The 19,950-nt window shown below is 43.0% G+C and overlaps 2 protein-coding genes across 2 annotated transcripts; one reads left to right on the forward strand and one right to left on the reverse strand.

Annotated features, from left to right (window-relative positions):
* The first annotated feature begins 5,474 nt into the window (after positions 1–5,474).
* Positions 5,475–15,568, forward strand: pmm1 (phosphomannomutase 1). The gene is made up of 8 exons (XM_076032235.1): positions 5,475–5,794; positions 6,651–6,768; positions 7,511–7,587; positions 8,014–8,105; positions 8,296–8,395; positions 9,372–9,447; positions 13,037–13,152; positions 14,254–15,568. The coding sequence occupies exons 1-8, from the start codon at positions 5,711–5,713 to the stop codon at positions 14,374–14,376; spliced, it is 786 nt and encodes a 261-aa protein (XP_075888350.1). The 5' UTR covers positions 5,475–5,710; the 3' UTR covers positions 14,377–15,568.
* Positions 15,569–16,609: 1,041 nt separating this feature from the next.
* On the reverse strand, positions 16,610–18,948 carry LOC142892236 (GTPase IMAP family member 9-like). Its single transcript, XM_076032232.1, has 2 exons — positions 18,793–18,948; positions 16,610–17,802 (listed from the first exon to the last, which is right to left on the reverse strand). Exons 1-2 carry the CDS (start codon positions 18,878–18,880, stop codon positions 16,766–16,768), a joined length of 1,125 nt encoding a protein of 374 aa, XP_075888347.1. The 5' UTR covers positions 18,881–18,948; the 3' UTR covers positions 16,610–16,765.
* Between the last annotated feature and the right edge of the window lie 1,002 nt (positions 18,949–19,950).

Consider the following 19,950-nt stretch of genomic DNA (forward strand, 5'->3'; position numbering starts at 1 on the left):
GCTGGCAGGCGAAACTCTTCGAGTATCATGTGTGTTTGTGTGCTCCATTTGCAAATGAAGTTCCTAACGGATAACTAAAGTGAATTTGAATTTGATTTGAATTTGAATTTGTCCAGTGATTTAGAAATGTCCCAGACAATAGTCAACTGTTGAAGTTAGGGTCCTCTTGTTTTGCTTTTAAGCTCTGAAAGCCATATCACAGCGCTGTAAAGTGGAACGTAATGGACATATGAACACTGCAGGAAAGGATGAGAAAGAGCATTAGCGCCAGCGAAAGCTACTTCACACCTCTGACCACTGCACTGCTGTGTAGGTAGAGAAGCTGGTCCGTCAGTGTGGAGGGGATAATCATAGCCAGCTAGGCTTTCCTTGCTAGCCTAACCTTCCTTAGAATAATACATTTTCCCGTAAACTTGATAATAAAGTTACTCTCTGTGGTCCGCTCTGTTTACATCATTTAATGTCCACTTGCTTGCGTTGCTTCCACTGTCGTATATTATGGTAGGGTTTTTATCCAATTATATTTCACCTAGCTTGTGTTGCTAGGTGCCATGAAATCTGCCTTAGGCCAGCAGAATCGACATCCGACATCCGACCTCAGTTAGTTGCGACAGCCAATCAGATGTTAAGTCTGCGATGACAAGGCCACCTAGCTAGCTGGCTTTACGTTGAACTTCACACGTACGCGTCCTGTGATTGGATAAGAAGCCTTCAGAACCTTACAAACCGAACTCAACCCAGAGATCCGGATGCCACCACGATGAAGCCACGACGGTTGAAGGAGAATATGAAGATTTAGTTGCCAAACCATCTGCAATTTAAAATGTAAATACAGTGGCGCATTGGTGCAGTACCTGCGCCAACATGTTCAATTATTTAATAACTCAATAGCTTGTTTAGTTATCGTCAACGTTCGTCTTTCATAACAAACCGGCGACAATGCGCTGTTTATTGAACCAGTCTGGACAAGAGTTTAAGCTGCTCTCTGTGTGTCATTTTGGTGGACATATTAAAACTGCTTTTATTTTTAGGTTTTGACAGTGGCTTTAGTTGCTTCGTCTCAATTAAGATTGTAAGGAACCGGAAACTACGTTTTGCTCCACTAGGTCCCCTGAATGAAGGTGATGTAATGTGTGATTCTCTATGGATTTTCAAGCCGTGGTGTCATATTTTGGGGTAATAAGAGGTGTTTTGATTTAAGGTGGACTAAATATGACGTCACTGATGGCCTAGGCGTGCACGACCTGCCTTCCAGTGATATATATGCATATACACATATACATATATATATATATATATATATATATACATACAGCAAGAATATTTCATGGTCCATGCATGGATCTGAAACTTGTGCTTGTGATTTTTATTTTTATTTATTTTTTTGCAATTAATAACATTTAAATAAGACATTAAACAGTTTGAGCAGCTTAGAGGAGGTCAAATTAGGTTCTCGCATTTTTGGCACTTACTGAGGTGTTATCGGAAGCTTGTTGTTGTGCAGTGTAACCATGGGTGGACGGACAACACTGTGACGCCTCCCATTGGTTTGCGAATATCTGCATATTCTCCCAATCACTGATGTACAAAATCAGTCTTCCTTCGATGTATTTTGAATTCCACTGGAACATCCAAATTAAGATGCTTATCTTATGCCATCAATTTTCACCCTGGTCAAACATCAAATCACGCATGGGATGTGTGCTTTTCCACTTCCTCCATAAAAGCGCGGCTGACTGCTGAACAACACATCCTCTAATGGCGCCTTGTTTTACCACGCCGGGGCCTCCGACGGCCACACTTCCGCCGTGCACCTGCTCCCTCTCCAGCACGCCGTCGGGCTCGTAAACGCCCTGACCAAACAAGCACGAGTGACGCTGTCATAGCGCGGTTGGCTTGCGTCGCGCAGCGAGAGAATGCCATCGGGATTTTATTGAGGGAGGCTCTCGGCCTCTCGCGCGTTCCTGGCTTTGCATCGGGGAGGAGGAAATGGCCGGTGTTCCCGAGGCCAGCGGGTTTTATAGTGTCATCGCTGCCGTTTAATAGCACCTGGAGACCGTCAACACGGTGGCTGTTATTGTTGGCGGGAGAAAATGGGTCCGGCTGAACACTTTCCACCTCACAAGACGGCAGATAAGAGCGCTATTTTAACAGGGGGGGGGGCTCTAAATCATGTCATGGAGCAGGTCAGTTTGTAGACAGGAGACAAACACAGAGAGAGAGAGAGAGAGACAGACAGACAGACAGACAGACAGACAGCAAGGGACCCATTTCAAATTTTCAAGCTTTCGTCTTTGTAAGTATATAAATCTCAGATGCTTTCAGAGCAAAATATCAAGAGTTTATTTATTGTAGTGAAACAAAGAAACAGTTATTATTAACACTTATTATTGGCACTTTTACTCTGAAACAACGTGCTCAAGTGAAGCCAGGGAAATAAAAGTCCCCAATTTCTCCAAACATTCCTCTCTTGCAAACAATTTTCCATCCTAAGTATCATGACGCAGCGATGGGCACCATTTCAACTGAGTTGCCTTGACCTTTTTTTTTAAAAAAAAAAAAAAGAAAAGAAGAAGAAAAGAAAGAAAAAGCCTGCACCGTGTGTGACCTCGTTTCGCAAAGTGACGACTCGGCGCAATCAAACAAGACATCTGTTGAGGCGACTTAATTGCGGGGTGGGAGGGGGCAAGCTCTTAGTGCGAGCGAAAAGGCCCAAAGTCTCTGCGTTGCCAGAGCGGCGTAAAGCTCATGATTTAAAAGCTAATGATTAGTCATTTATTGCCCTGTTTTGTCTTCGCGCTCATGCAATTAGACCGTATCAATTGGCAGGCTTTATAAATCAACCTCATAAATAAGTGACTGACCTGAATGATTCACAGCGTAATATGGCGGAATAGGGGAATTGTAATAGGCCGATAGGTCGGACACGTACGCAATGCAAACTGCGTTGCATATGAGAAGATGGAAGCGTGTGCAGATGCAAAAAAGGGGCCACACAGACATGACCACCTTACTTTGAAGAACTCGGGTCATCACAGTCTTGATTTATGACCGCTGTGAACTGCAGGAGAAATAAACCACGCATTTCGTTAATATGAGCTCGTCTTCGCCGATTCGGCCCGACTTTTTAGGCTCCTCCTCCAAATCAAAATGGTCCTGCTCAGCTGGATCAATGGCACGCAAAAAAAAAAAAAAATTAAATAATGCATAACAAGCCCTCAACTAGCCAGTGATAAATTGAATCGCGTCAACAGAAGATACAATGTGCAGAACAGGAATATCACGGATTGGATATCTCCAAGTGTCCTATCAAGCCTAATGTCGACTTCTATCGGACATTCTGCTGATTGTGGATTAATGCTTGTATCAACCCTTCGACTTCGCCTGTGGAGATTCGACTCGGCCATTTCGTGAGGCTGAGCATTTTCGAAACCACAGTGCCTGTCGGGGGGGGCAAAAAAAGAAACGTTGATTGGTGGAGGTTAGTTCGTAGTTGACCCGATGCAAAAGAAAAGCAAAGAAAAATTCAACTGGCTGTTGCTGTCAAAGGGTTCAATAAATGCATTTCTGTCTTTTACCCTACATTTATGACTCGGCTGTGATCATTAAACGTCTTTGTTGCATAACTGCATTGTAATGTATTACAACAAAGCTTTAATTTTTATCATTCAAACACGTGGTTGCGTTACCTTTTAATAAACAAAGCTCACGATATTAAGGTTTAAGCATCACGTGATCACACCCAAAAGTGCGTCGTTGGGTAATAATGATCGGAGGAGGTCAGTAAGGGCATCCGAAGAATCAATTTGCTGTGGCGCCCCCTGGGGGTTAATAGGCGAAATTTATTTGTTCATGCGCAAACGTGCAACACTGAAAATAGTCTCCGACTGAAAGGAAAAAAAGAGTAACAAAGCATGAGGTGAAGGCCTTGTGACAAAACAATCTTCGGCACCATTAACTGTGGATGTATATATATATATTTTTTTCTATTATTATTATTATTATTATTTTTAATATATATATTTTGCATCGACTAATTCATTATGCATTGCTTACAAGGAAAGGACTTACTTTTAGTTTTTAAAATTTGAGTACTGTTTTAAAACTGTGCCACCGATGAAAAGATGAGTTGATGACCTGTGGTTTGAATTGCTGCCCTTTTCTAGTCACCTTAGTTGAGGCATCCCTCCGCCTTTACCACTCTGCCCTCTTGTGGATTACTTACCTCAGTGGGAATTACAGGCTACACAGGAGATGGTGCCCACTTGAATGGAGTTGTATAATCTTAAAAAAAGAGGGGGAAAAAAGACACAACTGGAAGGTTAAAATTAAGAGGGCATTTGGAAACTGTTTTCTTATTACATACACACACTGACAAGCGTTGTCAAAAAGAATAAGGAAACTGTTGTTGAATATGGATATTACACTATGCAACTTTTGCCAAGAAAGCAACTGAGCATTATGAATATTGAAAACTGAGAAAAATTCAACTAATATTGCTACCGCTATAGCAAGGCAATGAAAAATCTTTGTGTTGAACTACAGCATATTTTTAGTTTCAGGATTTTCAGTCCTGACACCTGCTGGGGCAGCATTCCATTCTACATTTTACATAAAGAAAACATCCTGCGACTGATATGTGGCCATTTAAAATGTATGAATATAGATAGAACTTTGAAGGAAACAACAACAAATAAGCTACAAAGTTTTGTGTGGCTTATTGCAGCTTAAAGAAATGCCTGCTCATTCAGCGACTTCCTTGTAATGCGTGGAGGAAGATCAGATGAAAGTAGACCGGACAATAATCCATCAACAAAAAACTGTTTTCTGGAAGCCACAGTTGAATTACGTAGTAGAAGTAGTAGTGGTAGTAGTAGTAGTAGTAGTAGTAGTTGTTGTTGTTGTTTATTGCATTCATCACTACCCACAACCCAAGAGCTCCTTAACCAACTCACATGCCCTTTATTTATTTGGGGGAATTTATAAAAGAATTGTTGTTGTCATTCTATTTCTCGTTGACCTTTGCGAAGGGATGAGTCGCTGATGTAAACACTAAAAGCGTGCGGATATTGGCTGCGACTGGACAGGAAATTAGGAAACATAAGAAACTTTGCACAATTTCAAAATCGTTCCTAATTTCTTTAAAAACAAAAAAACAAAACAAAAACATTTGAATTGCTTTTTTTTTTTTAATGTTGTTCCTTATTGTTATTAAAAGTATACATGTTGATCCCCCAACAGGTCAACAGTCCCATTGGAGTGACGCGGTGTTTTCTCGGTTAAAAATAAACATGGCCACATGGCTGCTGGAAGGAGGGGAGGTAACCCTGGAATGTCGCTCCCCGCCCGCTCTGCCCTCCGTCCGTCACTTCTGGCCCGCGCACGTAAACAACCCGCCCACTTGCCCTGCGCTCGGCTCTGATTGGCTGCCGCGTCCAGCCGCAGAGTCGTAAACTCATCCCGGCACGTAGCGCACGGTGTGTACGAACGGCTTCAGCAGCTCGCTGCCACAAGCCGAGTGGAACCCCCGAGCGGAGCGGTGCCCAACCAGTCAGCTGGACCGGACCGGACCGGCCGGTCGAAGAGCCAAGCGACACGGACACGCGCGAACATATTTCATTTTCGGTGTGATTCGATTTCGATCGGATTAGCGACGACGTTGCGTTGCTTTTTAAAGGGGGGGGGGGGGGGGGGGGAAACGGGGGGAAATATGGAACAATCCAACGGTTCGTCTCCGGACCGGAACATCTTGTGCCTGTTTGACGTTGACGGCACTTTGACAGCGCCCAGAGAGGTAAGCTAGCGAGCGAGTGGTCGTCACGGAGCCGCACCTGATTGGTTATCGTTGTCATATGTATGCATGTCATCGCGAGCTCGATCGCAATGTCCCCTCCGCCGGTGCTTTGTAATTAGCTTATTAATTGCAAAACAGAGGAAAGTGTCCGTCGAGAGTAGGATCTTTGTCGGAACCACGGCAGGGGACATTGTGTGAACTGACACCAGTTCACTGCTGCTCCACAACACACAACATCTGAACACACCGAGCGGTATGTTCTATAATGTGTGTTGGAGAGGTGACCCCACACATCGGATCTGTTCACACTGTCACGATGGCAACTCTGATTTGTGCCTGATATGTCAATGCGTGGCACTTGCAACTCTCTGAAATAAAAGACTTTAAGATGCAAAATTCACTTGTATCAATGTTTCCTAACAGTAAAAATGTGACTTGATTCTTGTGATTGAGACACATTAGTCCAAAAAAAAAAAAAAAAAAAAAAAAGAATTCTGCCAACCAGCTCTTTGCGCTTATTCTTCTCAGTGACAACACTCTCATCCACCCACATGTTTTTGGTACAACAGAGCATCAGTATCAACAGGATCTCTTCCCTCGTGGTTCATTCCGGGTGACGGCCTCATCTGCTGCTGCTGCTGCGGCCAAGCGAGAGCCTTGGTGTTACGCAACACAATCTCCCCAGTGTGCAGCTCAGCTGCTTTTGTTCCTGCACACACTTGAAGCAGCAACTCAACTTGGGTCCTTTTCACATGTACCACCAACTCAAACTGAGAGCCAGAAGATGCAGCTCTCCTCCGTCCCACGCTACATGTGCTGAACCTCGCTGAGGAGAGTTTGCCTTTTCTATTTGCAGAAAATCGACCCGCAGCTGGATGAGTTTTTCCAGACGCTGAGGGGCAAAGTGAAGATCGGCATTGTGGGGGGGTCGGACTACTGCAAGATAGCGGAGCAGCTCGGTGAGGGGGATGATGGTGAGCACATCGTTTCCTTTTCTTTTTTTTCTCCCTGCAGCACGACACTGTGTAACCTGCTGTTCATATTGGAAAACCCTGTTTGTTCTCCAGACAGATCATTTATGAGTCAGGCCATGTAGCATGCCTCACTAATATCACTGGACTGGATGTTATTTTAAAGGACGATTGCGCCACTTATTCTTTCTTCAGTGCTAGCTGTCATTCAAAGGTCCAGTGTGTAATATTTGGTTTGATTTATGGTTTTTATATCAATAAAATCTTAATGTATTGACCATAAATATATTAATAAAAATGTGTTATCACAGTACAGTAAAAGTAATTTGGATTTCCTACCTTTAGAATATATATATATATATATATATATATATATATATATATATATATATATATATGTATATATATATACACACACTTTATATACATATTATACACTATGTATAAATATATAAATATTTATATTTATATATATAAATATATGATATATATGATAATAAATATATATGAGAACACACATTGCTAATAAGCAGCTCTTTAATGTGACAACACTGCTGCTTGCAAAGTGTGTATGAAGGAGGCCAGTGGATTAAACTTGGCTTTTTCTGGCCACTGTTACATAGACCCTATAATCTGCTGCCTCCAGGTAAATATAGCAGGCTGCTCTCCTGTGCTGCGTTCCGGTTTTCAAGGAAGAATTGCTTGCGTCGTGTGACCCAGGTTTGTCCTCTATCCTCTCTCGCAGTGATCCACAAGTTTGACTACGTGTTTGCCGAGAACGGGACAGTGCAGTACAAAGACGGCAGACTCCTCTCCAGACACGTGAGTGACTGCGCAGAACCACGTTTCTCACATTTTTATTTTACTCCACATCAAGGAATAAGGCGACACATAGAAAGCTGGGCTTGCAGTTTTTTTTATTGTTTTTTTTTTTTTTTTAAAAAAAAGCTTTTTAAAATGCAGGTAGCAGCAGCTGCTTCCTGGGTTTACAATGCTAAAGCAGGCCAAAAAAAAACAAAACATCGTTGCACATGGCAAGATGGATAGCTGATATTTTGGAATGGGAAATCGCAGCAATGCAAGATTCAAATATAGTAAAGAATTCTGTCCCAAGTATGGAGCGTGACCTTACTGGTTACACCTTCTTATTCTTTGCTATTATCAATAGCATACCCTCCCCCCTCCTCCCCTGCCTCATTACAAGTGTTAGCGCTGTCATTTTGCTCAGGACTTCTTTTACTCCATCAGACCATCCAGAATAAAATCGGCGAGGAGCTTCTGCAGGACCTCATTAACTTCTGCCTCAGCTATATGGGTCTCATCAAACTGCCAAAAAAGAGGTAATGCTTTGAGAGCAAGGTCAGCTCCTTTTGGGGGTGACACACATACACACTTCACCTTTGACCCCCTTTTCTGGAATGCAGGAATGCCGTCCTGTTGACTGCCTGCTGCGTCACAGTCACTCAAAAATCCATGTTTTTTTATTCTTTCTGCTTGTTATGGTAAGATCTGATCTCTTTCTTCTTACAGGGGGACATTTATTGAGTTCCGGAATGGAATGCTCAATATTTCCCCCATCGGCCGCAGCTGCACGCAGGAGGAGCGAATCGAGTTCTCCGAAATCGACAAGGTGAAGGTTTGGAACTGGCGATACACGAGTGCAGAGTCGGAGGCAAAGCTTGTTTGTAGTTCAAACAGGGCAGAGGAGATATGCAGGGTTTTGTTTTTTTTTCACAGTTCAATATTGCCTTGCATGTGTTGAAGGGTTAAGTTGGGACAACTGGACTTCTTCTTCCAAAATTCCACCTCTTACAAGATAGTCACAGCATCTCCACCCATCTTTTTGTTCGGCCCTGTGTTCGCTCATCCTCACATCCGGCTGGTTTTTGCCTCCTTTCCAAACACACTGGACGGTTCCCTCCTGGAGTCCACAATGAAGAAGACTGTAAATAGCTGAAATCGAGTTTAATATAGGGCCATTAAATCGGGGTTTCAACGTCCAGACGCTGAAAGTTTCTGCGTTGTCCCGGTTGCCTGAACTGCAATCCTCTCTAAAATCTCGCTGAGCTAAACAAACTTTCACTCATCAGCCCGTGAGGGTCGCGAACCGCCGCTCTGACGCTGTCCGTCGCGAGCGGTGAAAGAGCCTCTCTGGAACATCTTTTGTTGCTGTTGGACAATGTTGAGCTTTCAGGGGCACTTTAACAGGCGGCTCATTGATGGCTGGCAGAGCCAAGCGACGCGGAGGAAGCGGGTGGGACATAACGTTAGCCTCGCCAAATTCAAATAAAACCATATCTGTTGCATCTCCACACGTCCGGCACGTCACGTGGACTTTGTTTTCAGGAGACGCGGTCACGCACAGGCCGCTTTGTTTCAACGATCCGGACCAGTCAAGCCGGTTTGAGCTGATTCTGAGCTGTTTGAATCCACCTTCCACCTTCCTGTCAAAATGCCTATTAGAGGCAGGGTTAGACTCCACAAGTGTATTGTCTCAGGATGATGGTGGTGATGGTGGTGGTGGTGGTGGCGGTGTGTGTGTAAGTAAACATACATTCATATGTTGCAGCATCTGACATCTAACAAGGCTGCCGCTGTCTCTGCAGAGAGAGAGGATCAGGGAGAAATTTGTGGCTGCCTTGAAGGAGGAGTTTGCTGGAAAGGGACTGCGATTCACTCGAGGTAAGAACATCACTTCACGTTTTTTGTTTTTAAAAAAAACAGCTTTCAAGTGAGAAACGAGCCCCAGAAGGCCTGATAGCAGGCGGATATGCTAATCGTTCAACGTCCCCACCCTATTGCAAATGAAAAAAAAAAATTGGTCTATGCAAAGTTTACTTTTCTAATGTCTTTTAATAATTACAGTAGGTGTTTCCAGTCTGTCTCTAGGAAAGGAAAAAAAAATCCACACTTCCACTCCACTTGCAACCGTCCTCTGAAGTCTGAACCAAAGCGCTCACGAATGCAGGAAGTCCCCGTGTTTGGAAATTATGCGATGCGGTATTCGAAGAAAAAAAAAAAATCTGAAATAACAACAAGCTTGTATCAACAGTTTAATCACAAGCCCTTTTTACGGCACGTCTCTTTTGTCTTTTTTTTTTTTTTATCTCGCCTCATGAAAAAAAGACCCTCTTGCTCCGTGGCCCTGACCTTGCGCTGGACGTCGGATTGGAGCCCTTGGTTAACTATTACACTGAGCCCTCTGCCGCAGCACGGCAGCGCTGCGTTAAATCACTCCCACCCTGTTTGCCTACGTGCTCCCTGAGGAGTTTGCCTCGGCCGTTGTATCGCTCGTGGCCCCTGCACGGCCCCGGCATGCAGCAGAGAGTGGTACATAGTACATTGTACGTGCACACACGCACGCACACGCACACACACATATGTATATGTATGAAAATAGAATATTTACCCAAAGGAATTATTATATCCTCTCCAATTTTTCCTAGAGTATAAGAAACACAATAAATATCTTGTTTAGTTACATATAGAGCAGGGAAAAACATTTCACAATTACTTTGCGATTAATTGCGAGTTAACTCAGGTCACTATGCGATTAATTGCGATTAAAAAAATTTAATTGACTGACAGCCCTAATACATACATACATACATATATATATATATGTATATATATATATATATATATATATATATATATATATATATACATATATATATATATATATATATATATATATATATATATATATGTATAATGTATATATATGCATGTGTATATATACGTACATACATACTTACATACACACACGTATATATATATCCAACTGGTCAAAGCAGAAGAGCGCCCTCTGGAGTCTGGATCTGCTCTAGGTTTCTTTATGACCTTTCATGAAACGTACCACCGAAAAAGGGTGGTGTTTCCGTGTCCAAGCGCAGATGCAGGTGCCAAGAACGTGTTCAGGATGAGTCACGCGCACGAGGGCGTGCACGAGTGGCCGCCAAGGGTTGGGTTTTCTTTTCTTTCTTTTTTTGTCACATACTCTGTTGACCCTGGCAGATCAGTTTAGTGTTCATCTACTAGCTACCCTTTGCACATGAGTGCACGAGTAGCAGGTGGTAGCAGACATTAGGATCATTAGCAGACACAGGATCAAGTATGAGGGCCCCAGAGGGAAAGAGCATGCTAGATTCTTTATTTATTTTTATTTTTTTTAGATAAATCCACAGAGGCCAGATTTGAGATTGTTGGGACCACAGGAAGGAATATTACGGTTGCAGAGGGATGCTGTGGTTGGAAGTTGGAAGAGCAGGTTTATGGATGTATTGAGAGAGGACGTAGTTTGCCCATGCCTGATCTAAAGAGTGGAATTAACTTTTCCCTAAACAGAAACAGATCACCTTGCACGTTATATGCATTTTCAGATTTTTACTTTCTCACTATTGAATTTAAAAATTGATTATTAAAAATAAAATAAAAAAAAACACTCCAGAAAACGTCACATTTAGCCCTCAGTTTACAGCCTTTTGCAGGAACGCTGTTGCTCTTTCGGACCTTTGCCAGAGCGGTGGTTGACGGGGTGTTTTTGCATGGCTTTTATGTCACGCATCCACACAGTGCAAAGTCCAACGTTCACATTTAGGCACCGTCTAAGGGTCGGGGGATGGGCCCGAGAGGTGCCTGCAGCACGGGGGTTAAAGGTGGTGGTGCACATAGAGGGTGTGCGAGCAAAGCAGCTCTCTCATTGGCCGGTTGGCGGTCAGCTGTTTGTTTGGTCGCCGTCCCTTTAAATCCTCCGTAGCGGACGCGAACGGTAGGCTGGTGGCGGGGGAGGGGTGCGCTGCACTGGGCGCAGGACGACACTCATTACCCGCATTTGGAGGTTTAAAGGTCAACCGGCGCTTCCTCATATTATCTCCTTTTGTTCGATTGCAGACATCGTCGCACCTATCGCAGCATTGTTGTTTATTTTATTTTATCAACATTGCGGTGACCTTTCCACCGAGATGCACTGGGTGGAGACACCTCCATGTGTAAGCATGAGTCAGTTGTTAAATTGTTCTGGCTGCTTAAGCTTAAAATAATAAAGCCTTTGATAATGCGATTTCCATTCAAATTTACCGCCATCGTCAGCTCAGTTTTATTTGTCAATTTCTCCACATGTGCCGGACATACAAAGGACTCAAAATTACGTTTGTCACTAATGATAAGAAAAGAGATTTCTGGCTCAACTGAATAAAAACAGTGAAGTGCACGGGCGCGACAAATGAAAACAGACAGGTCTGAATGCAAAAGCAGTCAATAAATGAAATGCGCAGTAAACGAGACATTTACTGATACTAAAAAAATCAAACAGCTTAGTCCTCAGGGCCAAATGAAATATGTTCATCGCCACAAACAACAGTAATCTGATTACCCAATGCTGACTTTTGACACTTGCATGGGTGAAGTCTGCTGTTCTGCCGTGCCGCTGTGCAGTCGGCTGACCGCTGGTTGTGCAAACCAAGAAAAACAAAAGTGCGTAAAATGACATCTGTTCTGCAGATGTACTTTTCATGGAAACACATGAACGTGCTTACCTGCTAATAAAGCTCAGTTGAGGTTACAATAGATAACAATAATAATAACAATGGGTCTTTCAAGCCCCGTCACTCGTCGGTCTCAGCCCCAATGATAATGGATTGGATTTATATAGTGGCCTTTCTAGGCACTCAAAACACTTTCAAGATCAAGATCAAGATTAACTTTATTGTCTCACATGTTGAGAAATTTGCTCTCGCCCGTGCTGCATAAAATCTAAACATGGTGTCAGAGTGCAAAAACAACAAGAGAATCAATTTACCAGAGCACTGGTCTATCTGACCTTGTTTACTAGGTTGATGGACACAGGAATAAATTAGTTTTTGAATCTGTTTGGTCTGCAGTGAGGAACTCTAAACCTTCTGCCAGACGGTAGCAGTTCAAACTGGCCGTGCAGGATGAGTGATGGATCGCTGATTATTTTCATGGCTTTTTGGAGAGTGGCCTGTTCGTAGATACTCTGACTGGAAATAGTGCCCTTTAATACCACTAATTTTTCCAGCAGCCTGAATTAGCCAAGACCGTTTGTTCTTCAAACCAAGCTGTGAAACTGTATGTAATTAAGCTCTCTAAAACAGCCTCTTGAAAAGTCAACGCAAACATAGACTTTACGTTAAACCCATTAGTCATTCACATCACGTTCATGTTGATGTGCTTTGGAAACAAAAGGGCAAATATATTTGTGGTGTTACCGCCTTTGTCGCTAACGTCCCCGACACTTGTCGTCTTTCAGGCGGCCTCATCAGCTTCGACGTTTTCCCCGAGGGCTGGGACAAGAGGCTGTGCCTGGACCTGCTGGAGAGCGAAGGCCTGGATGCCATCTACTTCTTCGGCAACGAGACCTCAGTTGTAAGTTGAGATTGCGGGACCCGGGGCGGGGGGTTGTTGCAGTTGGAGATTTGCACGACTCGTTCTCAGCTGTGTTTTCCTGACCCTTGTAGTCGCAGATTAAGATGGGAACTGAATGCGTGATTGCCGTAGAGAAAGCGTCATCAACGCTGGTTGTTCGGACGCACTGCAGTATTCTTACCAAGGGCCTTCATCGAGCAGTCGTATTGACTCAACAAACTGGTTGCAGATACCGGTGGCGGAATAAGCGTTTTATCAGTCACAGTTGCGTTTCGTGCGTCAGAGCCCATCCTGTTCCCAGGCACAAGGGCAGCACATGAACTCTTGATGGCCAGATTCCAACTGAATCTTGCCAACCACCTGCGTCTCAGCCATTGACTGCATGCAAAGATGGACAAGATTCAAAGAGAAGGCCGAAGCGGACGTGGCCAAAAACCTGCATTCTATCGTTTGGCCAGCAGAGACCGCCACTGACCGTGAATAAGGAAAGGGGCCCTGTCTTTATACCTTTATAAACCAGTTTATTTTTTCTATTTGTTTTAACCGCTAGTAAAATCATTAATCATTAATAACTAGGCTCTAATGTCCATTTTGTCAAATTTTGTGTTTATTTCAAGTAAAATTGTCCTAAAATTGTAGTGTGGCTACAGTTTAGCAGCGAAATGTAGTGCATCATTACTATGCATGAGTCATTGCTCACCTCCGGTACCACCTACATACCAAATCTGGAATCTTTCGGTTCCAAAACGAACCACAATCTCAAGATGCCGTTGACCATGAAACCAATCTCTTGGCTCCAAAACGGGTATTTGCAAATTATTGGGTGACGTCCATCCATCTTTATACACAATCAGTGGCATCAACCAAGATGGGAAAACCACTGCTTTGAATTGTTGCCTTTTTAAATGTTCAATTGCTGCTCGATATCAAAAATATCAATTGCTTGTCAACACAAACTGCTCATCTACTGGGATTTTAGCACACTGGCGCAGCCATCTCAAGGCAACAGGAACTTAAACACACACTGGTTACAACCAAGGTCTGAATCTCTGAACACGCAACGCAGCAAGCGTTGATCTTTCTCTTCATTCCCCTCCGCAGGGAGGAAATGACTACGAGATTTTCAACGACCCGCGCACCATCGGCTTCACCGTTTACTCCCCGTCGGACACGGCCCGGCTCTGCAGGGAGATCTTCCTCGATGACTCCCCACCTGAATGCTGACGCCCTGGGATTTTGGTGTGGGTGCCGGATGTTGTTGAACTGCTCATAAGCGTCACTACTGATTTTATCCATGTTTTTAATACCCCTGCTTTGGAAGCAAACGATCTTATTAGATTTGCACAGCAGACGACTTTTGTGTGCACTTTAGTGACACAGCAGCGATATCATGCGCTAGTGTGTTTGACCTCACTGTCAAATGTTTTGCATCTAATATAACATTTTCTGAGAGTTTGCACTCATGCTGTTATGACTTGATACCAACTGTTTCTTAGGCAAGCCAGGGAAACAGGAAGTTCCTCTTTCAAAATTAAGAACTAAAACGGTGATCTGTGCGTCTGCAGAGACTTATAACACTTTTTTGATTGTCTAACCAATGCTCTGCTATGGATGGATATTACAAGTTACTCTTTTAGTTTTATGTCCATGTTGCTGCTGAAGATATTTTGGGCTCTTTTAATGCATGGAAATAATTCTTCCATTATTATTAATATTCATATTGGTGATTGACTTAAGCAAAACTACTTTGGGATATTTTTGTAAACAGTTAAAGTATTCAAATGTTTATTAAGTAAAACCTAATTGAAAATTAAAAAAAAAAAAAAAAAATCTGACTCAAACTCGAGGTAGAAGCGGAAGGTTTAACACTCTAGTGATTTTTTTTTTTTTTTTTTTTTTTCATTATTTAAAAGAAGACATGTCCTCTTTAGTCATTTATCAGCGAGTTGTAACACTGTTTTAATGTCAAAGATTAGAAATACTCTCTGGACCAAAGTGACTTTTTGACGACTGACTCAGTGCATGACAGAAACCAATGACTGAAACGTCTGCGCCACTGCCACTTCCCCCCCCCCCCCTTGACAGCTTCTTATGTAAAATATTTTTACAAGCTGTACCATATCTGCACACTTTGCTCTGGGTGTCAGCATGTATGGATTCCTCTAGTGTCAGGAGGCGTTTCTCTTTGTTTATTACTCTTGCCTATGCTCTAACGTAACGGCCTATGGATGGATCTATGTTGTAAATGTAAGAGGCATTAGATAAATGAGATTTACAGTTGTGTCTAACTCTAAACACTCCATCAGCATCAACGCTGCAGCGGTCATGTGAGTGCTATGTTTAAATGTGGCGTGTGTTTTAATGTGTTTGCCATCTGTTTGCTGTATTAAACTTATCTTTGATGCATTGACAGAAACTCTTGATTGTTGAATTCATTTTGCAAAATACACAAACTCAACACCTTTGTGATAAAACTCAAGGGTAAAGTGGTTAGCCCGGTGGGTTAAACTTCTGACTGTAGTGAAGGAACCATGGGTTCAAATCCTGGTGACAAATTCTAAATAATATTCTTTTATTTCTTACCTTAAGAATTTGTTCTCTTTTAACTTTCAATTTTTTAAATTGTATTTTATTTTTACAAATTTCATATATTTTGAGATTTTGCACTCATTTGTCTCATTTAATGATAGGTTAACACAGAACTGTGATCTTTGTGAGTTTTGGCTGAACCCAAATCTTGACCATTATTTTTGAACAATCCATCCATCCATCCATTTTCCATACCCGCTTCTTCCCGAGCTAAGGGTGCCGGGGGTCTGCTACCAATATTCCGGAAAGAACAAACAAGACCTTGATGATTAAAAGTGGATCAAATGAGTTGCAAAATCCTTACAGTTTTCATTTTATGGCCCTTTAAAGTCAAGGTACATGTTTGAGTGACACCCAACATAACATAAAATCAATGGCCCCAGTCGTTTTTTGCTCTGTCTTGTACTAAACTACCCTAGGAGAGTGGTTTCTTTGATGCTTGGCCTCATTTACTGTACAGTGGAGGTGTTAGTCCTTTTCTTTCTTTTATGCAACAAACCCCGCTCACTATGACTTAATTGGTACTGCAGCTTTTCCATAAGATAACCACTGAATACTCAAACAGAAACTGCCTCACCCAAACTGCTTTACTTTCCCTTGCTTCATCTTTCACAGCAGCCAGACATGATTTATCGACATTGTGAGAAAAAGACACAAAGTTTTGTTTTGACTTATTGATTATAACTTTATTTTCAGCACACAATCAAAGTTAAAGTTCCACACATCATGACATTCCTGATCCAGTTCTGTGTTGTAGCCCCCAATGAAGAGAGGAGCCAGTGGGAACCACTTTTACAGTCAATGGGAATCAAACCCACAACCTCCCAGTCCCAGGGCAGACACTCCAAAATAAAAAGAAAGACAATCAAGAGGAATCATTGACTGCACTGATTTATTATAACACGCAAGAAAACTTCTATTGTTATTGTACTTTGTATTTAGTGTTTAGAATTTAGTGATTTATTTTATTCTCTTCCAAGTTACATTTTAATTTAGCTCAAATGGGAGATAAAGAACCCATACGTTATAAGATGATGCACCCGGGGCCTTTGATTACTTTAGTCTCTCTCTCAGCTCTCCTTCGAGCTTCTTCTTCCTTCTCTTTTTGAAACCTTCTCCTTTCCTCGTCCATCTGCCTCTCATGTTGTTCTTTCATTTGGTTCATCATCATCGTCATCTCTCTTTGTTTATCCTCTCTCTCCCTCCTTCTCTCTTCATGTCTCTCCTCCATCTCTCTCTTTCTCTCCTCATTCATCTCCTGTCTCTCCCTCCTGCGCTCCTCCTCTCTCTCTACCCTCTCTCTCTCTCTCTCAGCTTGAAATCTTTGCGTAATGTTGTCCATCTTTTCATCAAATTTTCTCTGAATCTCCTTCTCCATTTCCTCTTTTTCTCTTCGTATCTTTTCCTCGTTCTCCTTCAGGATTCGCTGTTTCTCCGCTTCCACCGCCCTCTCGGCCTCCTGGAACATCTCATTTGTGTAGTGGCTTCCTCCGTTCGTCTGGGCGACACTTCTGATCTTCTGGAGGAGCTCAGTCACCTGAGTGCGATCCTTGGACTTATTGTTGAATACGTGGAACTGACCGTTGCATCTGGCCACGAGCTCTTGAAGTTCCAGACTACCTTCCAAGAACTCCTCCATGGTGTCCTCAAGTTCGTCACCTTTAGTGAAGAGAACCATGCTGTATCTGTCTGCTGACTGACCAAAGATTTCTTGGATCCTCTGCACCGTCTGCTTCTCCTCCTCAGTGAATCTCCCCAGTTGGATGACCACCAGGAATATATGGGGTCCAGGAGAAGCAAAGGCAATGCACTGTTTCAGATCATGAGAGGTTTTGTCCTTTCCAAACCTGGTGTCAAACAGACCTGGGGTGTCGATAACAGACACTTTTTGCCCATCTACCTCAGCTTTGCCCTTGGCACAATCTACTGTCATGGATTTTGCCGCAAACTTGGATTCAAAGCAGCGTCGTCCCAGAACGGTGTTTCCGGTGGCACTCTTCCCGACCCCAGTCTTCCCCACCATCACTATCCTCACCTCCTCGTTGTTTGTGAAGGTGGATCCTGCAGAGAGGGGGGGAAGAACAATTTAATGGTGAACCTAGATTTGGATTTTTGGATGTGTTGTTCTGCTTTTATCTGGACCATTTGTGTCTGTGATAAAGGTTATTATCATTATTATTATTTATTATTATTATTATTATTATTATTATTATTATTATTATTATTATTATTATTATTATTATTATTATTATTCATAATTAGCAGCCGGCAAGCTGCACCCCCTGCGTTTTCACCGCTGCGTGTCTGCTGACGTCATCGCGCTGAGATCGCATGATGAAGTGCTACAGAATTCAAGAGTCCGGCGGTGGCCAGTGTGAGTCAGTTGTTGGCCACTTTTGGCTGGAGTGGAACGATGACGTCGTTCACGCCAGACTTGACGCGGCGCGCACCTCCGCCGTGCAGCGATTGTTTCGGCGTCTGGTCCCTTTTGTGCGCGAGCAGCGGGCGAAACAGCCAGAGGACAATGAACAATTATCGAGCGCTGATGGATCGTGATCGGACACTTTTGCATCAGCGCTTGATATACGCCGCGACTGGCGAGATATGATTTGGCGCACGTGACGCAACGTCACCCCGTGGTTAAAAAAAAAAAAAAAAAAAGAAGAAGAAGAAGAAGAAGAAGAAGAAGAGGCGTTGTCGCGGGTGTCCCAATTCCATCGCAAACCGATCGGTGCGGAGCCGGTCGGAGCCGATTATCAACCCGGGTCGCTTGCCGGGTTGTTTGACCCGTTTTGTCGCGCAACAGCGCGGCTCGGTGAGCAGATTCCACCGCCACCAAATGCCGATTAGTTGCGGGACATCACCACGTTTTTTTGGCCAGTGGAATTGGGGCTTTAGCGATGGTTCTGGAGCTTGCTGGGGCTCATCAAAAGGTGTTTGTACAATTAAATTGTGACAAATTTAGTTATTGAATAGTCATGATGCTATTCTGTGGTCTACGCAGACAAGGCTGTTTTTACAAAAAAAAAAAAAAAAAAAAAAAAAACGTACCTATGCCGCTGGTCCTGTTTGGGAAGTTGTTTCTGTCGACTGTAAAGTTGTCAGTCTTGCTGTAGTTTGTCTTGTAGTTTGGCTCCATGTTTAGGCCCTATGATCGGTCGACTTTAGACACAGGATCTGGAGGCAGGTGCAGCGTTCAGAAGGAGCCTGGTGCAGCTTCTTTTAGACTGTCTTGTGCATTAAGCCACGCCCACTAATGACTGGGCATAAGAGCGCTTCACTTTCACTTTCTCTGTTATGAAAGGCAGCCTGTTAAAAATTAGCCGAGACCCTTCCTGTGTGTGTCTCTATCATCCGACATCAATTCCCATAAACCACGCGGCGATCTCGGCAACAGCTCGTGCTTATCACAGCCGATTTATTTCTCCCTTGACGATTATGCTGTTGTCACTCGCTCTGCAATGTCTCTCTTTTTTGTGATTAGCAAGCGATGACGTGGAAGTGGGGCGAGGCGGGCGCTGGCGCAGACACACACACACACACACACACACACACACACACACACACACACACACGGCCACAGTGCTGCAAGTGAGCGAAGTGAAGGAAAAGCGAGCAAACTCTATGAGTGATGAACAGCGCCAGTATGGGAACATTTCGGCTTCAAACGAAACGAACGAGGTGAGCCCATGAACACGGACGAGCCGATACGTCGCATTTGTTCGAAAGTAGTGGTGGTGAAGAAGGCGAATAAAACGAACATGCACGCGCACCTCAAGCACAACCATCTCCTCCAGGTTTCCCAACTGTGAAAAAAAAAAAAAAAAGGTACCGCCCGAGGTTCCGCGGAGCCATCTTCACGACAGGCAACGCTGACTGAAGCGTTTGGTAAGAAAAGCAAATATATAAAAAAAAAAAATTAAAAATTAAAAAATTAAAAAAAAAAAAAAAAAAAAAACAGTGCAAAAGGGAGCGCGTTTACAGACAGCGTCTTTGTCCTTTTTATTTATTTTTTTTTTTTATTTTTTATTATTGTTTTTAGTTGTTATCGTGGTTTTTAAGTGCTATTTTATAAAACAGAATGTGAGTCCATTTTATTTTTTTAATTGTTTTTTTGTTGTCTTATGTTTATGCAACCTCTTAATCTTGAGAAATGAAAGTTTATTGCTTTTGACATGGTGTACTTGCATTATTATGTCATATATTATC

This window comes from Nelusetta ayraudi, unplaced genomic scaffold (genome assembly GCF_046127955.1).
Source record: "Nelusetta ayraudi isolate G7.1 ecotype Tasmania unplaced genomic scaffold, CSIRO-AGI_Nayr_v1 ptg000034l, whole genome shotgun sequence".
Taxonomy (NCBI): Eukaryota; Metazoa; Chordata; class Actinopteri; order Tetraodontiformes; family Monacanthidae; genus Nelusetta; species Nelusetta ayraudi.